This window comes from Thalassophryne amazonica, chromosome 5 (genome assembly GCF_902500255.1).
Source record: "Thalassophryne amazonica chromosome 5, fThaAma1.1, whole genome shotgun sequence".
In the NCBI taxonomy this organism is placed as follows: domain Eukaryota; kingdom Metazoa; phylum Chordata; class Actinopteri; order Batrachoidiformes; family Batrachoididae; genus Thalassophryne; species Thalassophryne amazonica.
In genome coordinates this window covers 8,282,479-8,291,982 of record NC_047107.1, presented here as the reverse complement: position 1 = coordinate 8,291,982, position 9,504 = coordinate 8,282,479, and the positions used below count along the sequence as shown (strand labels likewise).

The 9,504-nt window shown below is 40.5% G+C and overlaps 1 protein-coding gene across 1 annotated transcript in view; it reads right to left on the bottom strand.

Annotated features, from left to right (window-relative positions):
* The window catches only part of dtx1 (deltex 1, E3 ubiquitin ligase), a 243,094-nt gene extending 234,174 nt beyond the window's left edge, over nucleotides 1-8,920 (bottom strand). The window contains 2 exon segments of the mRNA XM_034169704.1: nucleotides 2,040-2,598; nucleotides 8,645-8,920. Coding sequence (XP_034025595.1) covers nucleotides 2,040-2,298 — 259 coding nt within the window. The 5' untranslated portion in view covers nucleotides 2,299-2,598; nucleotides 8,645-8,920.
* Nucleotides 8,921-9,504: the final 584 nt, after the last annotated feature.

Here is a 9,504-nt window from a genome sequence, read left to right as displayed (position 1 = left end):
CCGTCTGTTGGCTGCCAGTCATCATTTACGGGTAAATTTTGAGACTGGAACTCAGACAGAGCTCCTGGTTAATCAGCCATCCATACCAACACTTCTACACAAGGTCTGGAATTTACCGACTTGTGCCGAGGAATTAAATGTACACACAGCTCTGACTGTGCACGGGGGGCGATCCAGTGGTAGAAAACGGGAACTGCAACTAAAAAGCATTGCCACCATCACAGCGTGGAACCTCATCCACATACAGTCTTTATTTCCTCAAATTAATAAAGACACAGTTCGTAACTAGAGCATGGCGTGAGTGCAAACCTCCGCCAACACAAGTTTCCAATTTCACAAATTTTTACATGGAAAAACATTTCATGGTCAAAGTCCTGTTTGAAATGGTTTTTCATAAGATAAAATACAAATATATATATGAAAAGGGCTTTTCAATGTTAAAATCAAATATCTGCTAAATCCGCAATCCGGATCAGCTCCAGATCAAACTTTGTCAGGTGATAGTGAGTGCCAGTCTGCACCTCACTTTCAAATCTAAGTGTGATTGGGGCATGTTTGATTAAGATATAATGTAAAATATATATTAAATAGGGTTTTTAATGTTAAATTTAAATGGCCACAAAATCCACAATCCAGATCAGATCTGGATCAAATGTTGTCAGTCAATAAAGGATATCATCCTACATAACACTCTCAAACATGAAAGAAATTTGATCCTTTTTTTTTAGTTATGATTTTTGAATATTAATTCAATATTAAATGATATGGATTTTTCCAATTTTCCAAAATTTTTCCTGACTTTGAACTTGAAAATTGAATCAGTTCTTGCCTATCAGGATATGAATCCTCTCTAAAAAAAATTCCTAACAATATATGTAAAATTGTGGGTTACAGGCTGTTCACAAACGGACAAACAGGTGAAAATTATGTGGCATTACAAACAGACATGGAGCCTCACTGGTGTCAAAACCTACAAAATACACCTGTGTGGACCAAACAGCAACTTTTTACCTCAGCAACAAGCAGCTTGATCTCCACCTTCTTTCTTGCTGAGATTTGTAAGTTTAAAACAAAGTAGTTCCCCTTCTGCAATTTTACATAAAAAAAAAAAAAAACGGCCCACATTATTTTCACTGTGCAGATGTCATTTGGAGAGAATTTGTCGTCATAAATACAGTAGCACGGTGACATCACAGGAGTGCAAAGGATTCTGAGACAACTGTAAGGATACATAACGGTCTACTTATTCTGTTAATTGGACAGTTTTATAGTGGTTTTTGTGGTGAACTTGTTAAGGCTTCAGTGATGCCTAAATTAAGAAGCAACAGGACACTGACTGAATGGTTTATAAGAACGGTGAGGGTGGGGCAAAAGGTTTGGTGAATTCATTGTCGCCACCTGGTGTTGCCATTTATTTTATTCATTGTTGTCTGGGTTGTTATGTTGTCTGCCCTGTTTGTCTTGGGGATCTGCACTTGTACTTGTGTATTTATTTAGTGTGAACACTATGTGTATGTATTTGTGTATGTGGTGTATTTATTATGTTTTTAAATGAGCCTCCAAGGGATGCAAAATGAATTTCAGCTTTAAACTGACAAAGTATATAACTATCTATCTATCTTTATTTCATCTGTACTGTGCACTCACGTAAGCACCTCGATCTCTGTTTCACAAAAGTTGATTTTCTTTGAGGAACAGAATCAACAACCTGATGTTTTGTCTCCAAATGAGGTCAATTCTGAATGCAAATGACCGTGAATGTGCACATGGTCTACAGAACGTGTGGGGTTCATCATCAGCTTATCCTCACTGCTGTGCTGCTCTTTCACAAATATGGATTTTTTGTTGTATTTAAACACATACTAAATATTGTTGACATTTTTGCATGAAAATCCACACACACACAAACACACACACATACACACTTTGACAAAGATTTCCATTTACAAACATTTTTGCAAGAATCACACAGATGGACTGAATGGTTACGCCCCCTTCTGGGTTCCAGTGCACAGACAATTATCTGGCGTGCATCTTACCTGTGTCCTGTCGAAACTGGTGCATGGACTGCAGATCAATGACGTAAGGAGACAGCTGGCCATCCACCTGACCCAGGACTACGGTTCCCCGGGCGTCCCCCTTCAGTACATTCTCAATATGGTGGCAGACGGCGGCGCTGTAGGGCCTCCAGCGCCCGTGTTCATTCATCCACTCCCAAACCACCACCCTGGCCAGGTTCTGAGGAGGGTACGCCAGCCCACTGACCGGCCCCAGAACCCCTGATCCTGAGCGAGCCATCTCCTTCGGAGGTGGATCCAGCTGCTGGTGAGGTTGTGGGTTAGAATCCAGCTGTGACCCACATGAGTGCCAAAGAGCAGAGAGGCTGAAATCCGGTACAGGTGGACCAGTCCTCAGTTATCTCATGTGGCTTCAGGAGAACATCTCTGCTGGAGTCGCCATCAGGAGGTTCTCTCTGAGCGGTGGCTCAGCGAGCAGCCAAACTCCAATCACGACGAGGATGATGATGATGATGGCACGGGCTGAAGTGGCATCAGTCATCCACAGCAAAGCGGTGAACAGGAACACGGCATGCACTCTCTGAACAAGAGAAGCAGAAACAGTTTGATTTAACAGGAGAGCCCAAAGGCCGCGCCGCCTACTGAAGCGATGGGACTCAAAAACCCAAAGTCGGCTGAGACGTTCAGGCGTCAACAGGAAGAGCATCGTGGTTTTTATTCAGCATTCAAATTCAAAACTGGAAAAAAGACAAATTTCACATTCTTCAGTTTCTCAAACAGGAGAATCTGCCTCCGTTTTATTTCAGAAGAGACAGATTAATGTTTAGAAGAGATTTTTTTAATGTTCAGATAACTTTAAACAGGTTTGAACTCATGGAGCGGATACCAGCAGTCACAGGATGAGGGGGCGGGACGGGACGCCGGTCCAACGGTCCATCACAGGGCCACAAGCAGACACACTAACACACTCATCACCGATGTACAACACGCGCTGAAGCTGAGTGTCTTTGGGAGGAAGCCGAAGCACCGGAAGGACCCCAGGCCAACATAGAGAGAAAAGGAGCAGGTGGGAAGGGAACCCACAACCTTCTGTGAGGCAACAGTGCTAACCACTAAACCACTGTACCACCCTTCTTAAAACACATACTTTACTAATTTTGGGCCACGGAGAATGAAAATGTTTGAAATTGTTGATTGGCTGTAGTTTTAAGAAATGCTACTAAGGATTAATATATAACCCTTTTGCTGATTTTTCAAAGTGTTACAAATAGAGAACAGGTGAAATATTACACAAACTGAGAAACATTAAAAAGACCTGTGTTTATGACTTTTTCATAAAAACTCTACTGTTAACACAATATAATTATGTAGACGCAGAATGTAAAACCTTGTATATCTTGGAAACAGGAGCCAATTAGCCATTGTTATTGTCATATTTGAATTCAACACACCAAAATCCATAATAAATAGCACATTTTATTTCTGAAGCAGACAACTTCTAAATATCTGTACACCAGTGTTATTGAATCACCACCGCCGAGTCCACCACTGACAAAATTATTTCAACAGACCAGAAGTTCCTTGAGTTATGTCCAAATGTTATGCAATACATACCACTGGAAAGAGAACATCCTAAACTTTAAAATGACACCAAGATTGTCTTGATAGATCTTCTCTTGTCCAAGAAATTACATCTGATGTTCATAAAAAATTAACCCGAGCGTTAGAAGTCCACCCTTTTTGATACACCGGTATATGAAATGTTTAAGAGTTACAACTTTGCTTAGAAAATTTTTACTGCACATCTTCAAGTAACTGAACATCTGAAAAAAACAACAATGTAATAATGTTTGATTTTTGAGGTTTTTGTCAGACATTTTATTGTATAGCAGAGGAGCTGTGCCCCCCCCCCCCCCCGTGTTACATTGAGGACAAACCAGATCGCAGCCTTTTAAAGTGTTTCAATGGATGCAAAATTACTTATGTAGTTTTTAAAATTTTTTCAGTCATAATTTTTTAGCTGCTACAAATTAAAGCTATATATATATATATAAGTTCAATATAAATTGATTAGGAGGTTTTAATATAAATCAGTTCTAAAGCAATAAAAATCATTGTTGGGAATTTGCCAAAACACAACAACAAAAGATGGTATTTGGGTTTTTAAAAAGAAATGCAGAGCAGGTTTTTTATTTATTTTTTATGACATTGTTTTTATTTGCTGTTTTCACAGCTGTTGCAGACTAATTAGAAAATACTGACAGATTAATCAAAGATATCTTATTTGCCATTTTGTGAAATATTGCTTTTAAAACAGAGCTCCTACAACAGCACAAAATACAAAAATAAAAACTGATCTCTTTAACAGATTTTAAAGTCAGCACAATTACTCTTAAAATTTCTTCAGTTTAATTCCAGATTAGAGTTACTTAAACAGGTTCAACATTTACCAGCTGGCTGAAAAAAGAAAGCGAACAGTGTAAAAACAGGTGATCTGGACTGTAAAAACCATTTTAACAGCCTTTTCAAACCTGTTTAAACTGCAGTCAAAGAGATTTCCAAGCACTTTAATCCAGTTCAGACGGCGATCCTGAAGCCTTGACAGTGAAGTAGTTGCACACTTTGTGTCTGGTGTGCTGTTTCCTGTGTTGGTTTTTGTTGCGTGTGTCGTTTCTTGTATTGTGTCTGGTGTGCTGTTTCCTGTGTTGGTTTTTGTTGCGTGTGTCGTTTCTTGTATTGTGTCTGGTGTGCTGTTTCCTGTGTTGGTTTTTGTTGCGTGTGTCGTTTCTTGTATTGTGTCTGGTGTGCTGTTTCCTGTGTTGGTTTTTGTTGCGTGTGTCGTTTCTTGTATTGTGTCTGGTGTGCTGTTTCCTGTGTTGGTTTTTGTTGCGTGTGTCGTTTCTTGTATTGTGTCTGGTGTTGCTGTTTCCTGTGTTGGTTTTTGTTGCGTGTGTCGTTCTTGTATTGTGTCTGGTGTTGCTGTTTCCTGTGTTGGTTTTTGTTGCGTGTGTCGTTTCTTGTATTGTGTCTGGTGTGCTGTTTCCTGTGTTGGTTTTTGTTGCGTGTGTCGTTTCTTGTATTGTGTCTGGTGTTGCTGTTTCCTGTGTTGGTTTTTGTTGCGTGTGTCGTTTCTTGTATTGTGTCTGGTGTTGCTGTTTCCTGTGTTGGTTTTTGTTGCGTGTGTCGTTTCTTGTATTGTGTCTGGTGTTGCTGTTTCCTGTGTTGGTTTTTGTTGCGTGTGTCGTTTCTTGTGTTGTGTCTGGTGTTGCTGTTTCCTGTGTTGGTTTTTGTTGCGTGTGTCGTTTCTTGTGTTGTGTCTGGTGTTGCTGTTTCCTGTGTTGGTTTTTGTTGCGTGTGTCGTTTCTTGTGTTGTGTCTGGTGTTGCTGTTTCCTGTGTTGGTTTTTGTTGCGTGTGTCGTTTCTTGTGTTGTGTCTGGTGTTGCTGTTTCCTGTGTTGGTTTTTGTTGCGTGTGTCGTTCTTGTGTTGTGTCTGGTGTTGCTGTTTCCTGTGTTGGTTTTTGTTGCGTGTGTCGTTTCTTGTGTTGTGTCTGGTGTTGCTGTTTCCTGTGTTGGTTTTGTTGAGTGTGTCGTTTCTTGTGTGTGTCTGGTGTTGCTGTTTCCTGTGTTGGTTTTTGTTGCGTGTGTCGTTTCTTGTGTTGTGTCTGGTGTTGCTGTTTCCTGTGTTGGTTTTTGTTGCGTGTGTCGTTTCTTGTGTGTGTCTGGTGTTGCTGTTCATGTGTTGGTTTTTGTTGCGTGTGTCGTTTCTTGTGTTGTGTCTGGTGTTGCTGTTTCCTGTGTTGGTTTTGTTGTGTGTGCGCTGTTTCTTGTGTTGTGTCTGGTGTTGCTGTTTCCTGTGTTGGTTTTTGTTGCGTGTGTCGTTTCTTGTGTTGTGTCTGGTGTTGCTGTTTCCTGTGTTGGTTTTTGTTGCGTGTGTCGTTTCTTGTGTTGTGTCTGGTGTTGCTGTTTCCTGTGTTGGTTTTTGTTGCGTGTGTCGTTTCTTGTGTTGTGTCTGGTGTTGCTGTTTCCTGTGTTGGTTTTTGTTGCGTGTGTCGTTTCTTGTGTTGTGTCTGGTGTTGCTGTTTCCTGTGTTGGTTTTTGTTGCGTGTGTCGTTTCTTGTGTTGTGTCTGGTGTTGTTGTTTCCTGTGTTGGTTTTGTTGCGTGTGTCGTTTCTTGTGTTGTGTCTGGTGTTGCTGTTTCCTGTGTTGGTTTTTGTTGCGTGTGTCGTTTCTTGTGTTGTGTCTGGTGTGCTGTTTCCTGTGTTGGTTTTTGTTGCGTGTGTCGTTTCTTGTGTTGTGTCTGGTGTGCTGTTTCCTGTGTTGGTTTTTGTTGCGTGTGTCGTTTCTTGTGTTGTGTCTGGTGTGCTGTTTCCTGTGTTGGTTTTTGTTGCGTGTGTCGTTTCTTGTGTTGTGTCTGGTGTGCTGTTTCCTGTGTTGGTTTTTGTTGCGTGTGTCGTTTCTTGTGTTGTGTCTGGTGTGCTGTTTCCTGTGTTGGTTTTTGTTGCGTGTGTCGTTTCTTGTGTTGTGTCTGGTGTGCTGTTTCCTGTGTTGGTTTTGTTGCGTGTGTCGTTTCTTGTATTGTGTCTGGTGTGCTGTTTCCTGTGTTGGTTTTTGTTGCGTGTGTCGTTTCTTGTATTGTGTCTGGTGTGCTGTTTCCTGTGTTGGTTTTTGTTGCGTGTGTCGTTTCTTGTATTGTGTCTGGTGTGCTGTTTCCTGTGTTGGTTTTTGTTGCGTGTGTCGTTTCTTGTATTGTGTCTGGTGTGTTTCCTGTGTTGGTTTTACTGTGTGTGCGCTGTTTCTTGTATTGTGTTTGGTGTGTGTGTTGTTTCTTGTGTTGGTTTTGTTGTGTGTGCGCTGTTTCTTGTATTGTGTTTGGTGTGTGTGTTGTTTCTTGTGTTGGTTTTGTTGTGTGTGCGCTGTTTCTTGTATTGTGTTTGGTGTGTGTGTTGTTTCTTGTGTTGGTTTTGTTGTGTGTGTGCTGTTTCTTGTATTGTGTTTGGTGTGTTGTTTCTTGTGTTGGTTTTACTGTGTGTGTGCTGTTTCTTGTATTGTGTTTGGTGTGTTTCTTGTGTTGATTTTGTTGTGTGTGTGCTGTTTCTTGTATTGTGTTTGGTGTGTGTGTTGTTTCTTGTGTTGGTTTTACTGTGTGTGTGCTGTTTCTTGTATTGTGTTTGGTGTGTTTCTTGTGTTGATTTTGTTGTGTGTGTGCTGTTTCTTGCATTGTGTTTGGTGTGTGTGTTGTTTCTTGTGTTGGTTTTATTGTGTGTGTGCTGTTTCTTGCATTGTGTTTGGTGTGTGTGTTGTTTCTTGTGTTGGTTTTATTGTGGGTGTGCTGTTTCTTGCATTGTGTTTGGTGTGTGTGTTGTTTCTTGTGTTGGTTTTATTGTGTGTGTGCTGTTTCTTGCATTGTGTTTGGTGTGTGTGTTGTTTCTTGTGTTGGTTTTATTGTGTGTGTGCTGTTTCTTGCATTGTGTTTGGTGTGTGTGTTGTTTCTTGTGTTGGTTTTATTGTGTGTGTGCTGTTTCTTGCATTGTGTTTGGTGTGTGTGTTGTTTCTTGTGTTGGTTTTATTGTGTGTGTGCTGTTTCTTGCATTGTGTTTGGTGTGTGTGTTGTTTCTTGTGTTGGTTTTATTGTGTGTGTGCTGTTTCTTGCATTGTGTTTGGTGTGTGTGTTGTTTCTTGTGTTGGTTTTATTGTGTGTGTGCTGTTTCTTGCATTGTGTTTGGTGTGTGTGTTGTTTCTTGTGTTGGTTTTATTGTGTGTGTGCTGTTTCTTGTATTGTGTTTGGTGTGTGTGTTGTTTCTTGTGTTGGTTTTATTGTGTGTGTGCTGTTTCTTGTATTGTGTTTGGTGTGTGTTGTTTCTTGTGTTGATTTTGTTGTGTTGTTTCTTGTATTGTGTGTGGTGTGTTTCTTGTGTTGGTTTTTGTTGCGTGTGTCGTTTCTTGTATTGTGTCTGGTGTGTTTCTTGTGTTGGTTTTTGTTGCGTGTGTCGTTTCTTGTATTGTGTCTGGTGTGTTTCTTGTGTTGGTTTTACTGTGTGTGTGCTGTTTCTTGTATTGTGTTTGGTGTGTTTCTTGTGTTGATTTTGTTGTGTGTGTGCTGTTTCTTGTATTGTGTTTGGTGTGTGTTGTTTCTTGTGTTGATTTTGTTGTGTGTGTGCTGTTTCTTGTATTGTGTTTGGTGTGTGTTGTTTCTTGTGTTGATTTTGTTGTGTGTGTACTGTTTCTTGTATTGTGTTTGGTGTGTGTGTTGTTTCTTGTGTTGGTTTTATTGTGTGTGTGCTGTTTCTTGCATTGTGTTTGGTGTGTGTGTTGTTTCTTGTGTTGGTTTTATTGTGTGTGTGCTGTTTCTTGCATTGTGTTTGGTGTGTGTGTTGTTTCTTGTGTTGGTTTTATTGTGTGTGTGCTGTTTCTTGTATTGTGTTTGGTGTGTGTTGTTTCTTGTGTTGATTTTGTTGTGTTGTTTCTTGTATTGTGTGTGGTGTGTGTTGTTTCGTGTTGATTTTGTTGTGTGTTGTTTCTTGTATTGTGTTTGGTGTGTGTTGTTTCTTGTGTTGATTTTGTTGTGTTGTTTCTTGTATTGATTTTGTTGTGTGTGTTGTTTCTTGTATTGTGTGTGTTGTGTGTACCTGTGAGCGACACACTGTCGGCGGCAGCTTTCATGTTAGACATCAGATGTGTCGGTCTCCTTTGATCCTCACAGCCTCGCGCGCGCGGTGCTGTTCGGGGGGAGGACGAAAACCCCGAACCGAGCCGTCGTCGTTGTGTCGGAGTTAACGTTCACTCTGTCATCTGTACGGCACGTTCCTCTCCGCAAACACGTCGCGTGCACTCATAAAAAGCGCATTTCTTCGCTGCAAACAAACGTACAGGCGCACCTGTACGCACAGAAAATCACCCGTGTGGTTCACGTTAAACAGAAATAAAACGGCAACGCTACTGCTTCCGGCTGTCAAAATAAAAGACCTAACTGTTTGGATAAACTATAACAATCTGATACTTCTGATTTATTTTACAATCACAATTTAGCATGCCACAATGATGAAATATCATTTAATTATGACATATTTATTTCTGGGTTAAGATAAAATTTTATTGACAGTAACAATTAACAATAATATAAGAACATCACAAACAACAACACTGACATGGTGCCGTGTAATTATGCTTACCTACTCTCTGGTATTTATAAATTAGTGTCATAATTATAACTCAAGCATGATGGTTTGGTGGTTAGCACTGTTGCTTCACAGCCAGAAGGTCATGGACTCTCTTCCTACCTCTTTGCGTGTGTCGTTTCTTGTATTGTGTCTGGTGTGCTGTTTCCTGTGTTGGTTTTTGTTGCGTGTGTCGTTTCTTGTATTGTGTCTGGTGTGTTTCTTGTGTTGGTTTTATTGTGTGTGTGCTGTTTCTTGTATTGTGTTTGGTGTGCGTTGTTTCTTGTGTTGATTTTGTTGTGTTGTTTCTTGTATTGTGTGTGGTGTGTTGT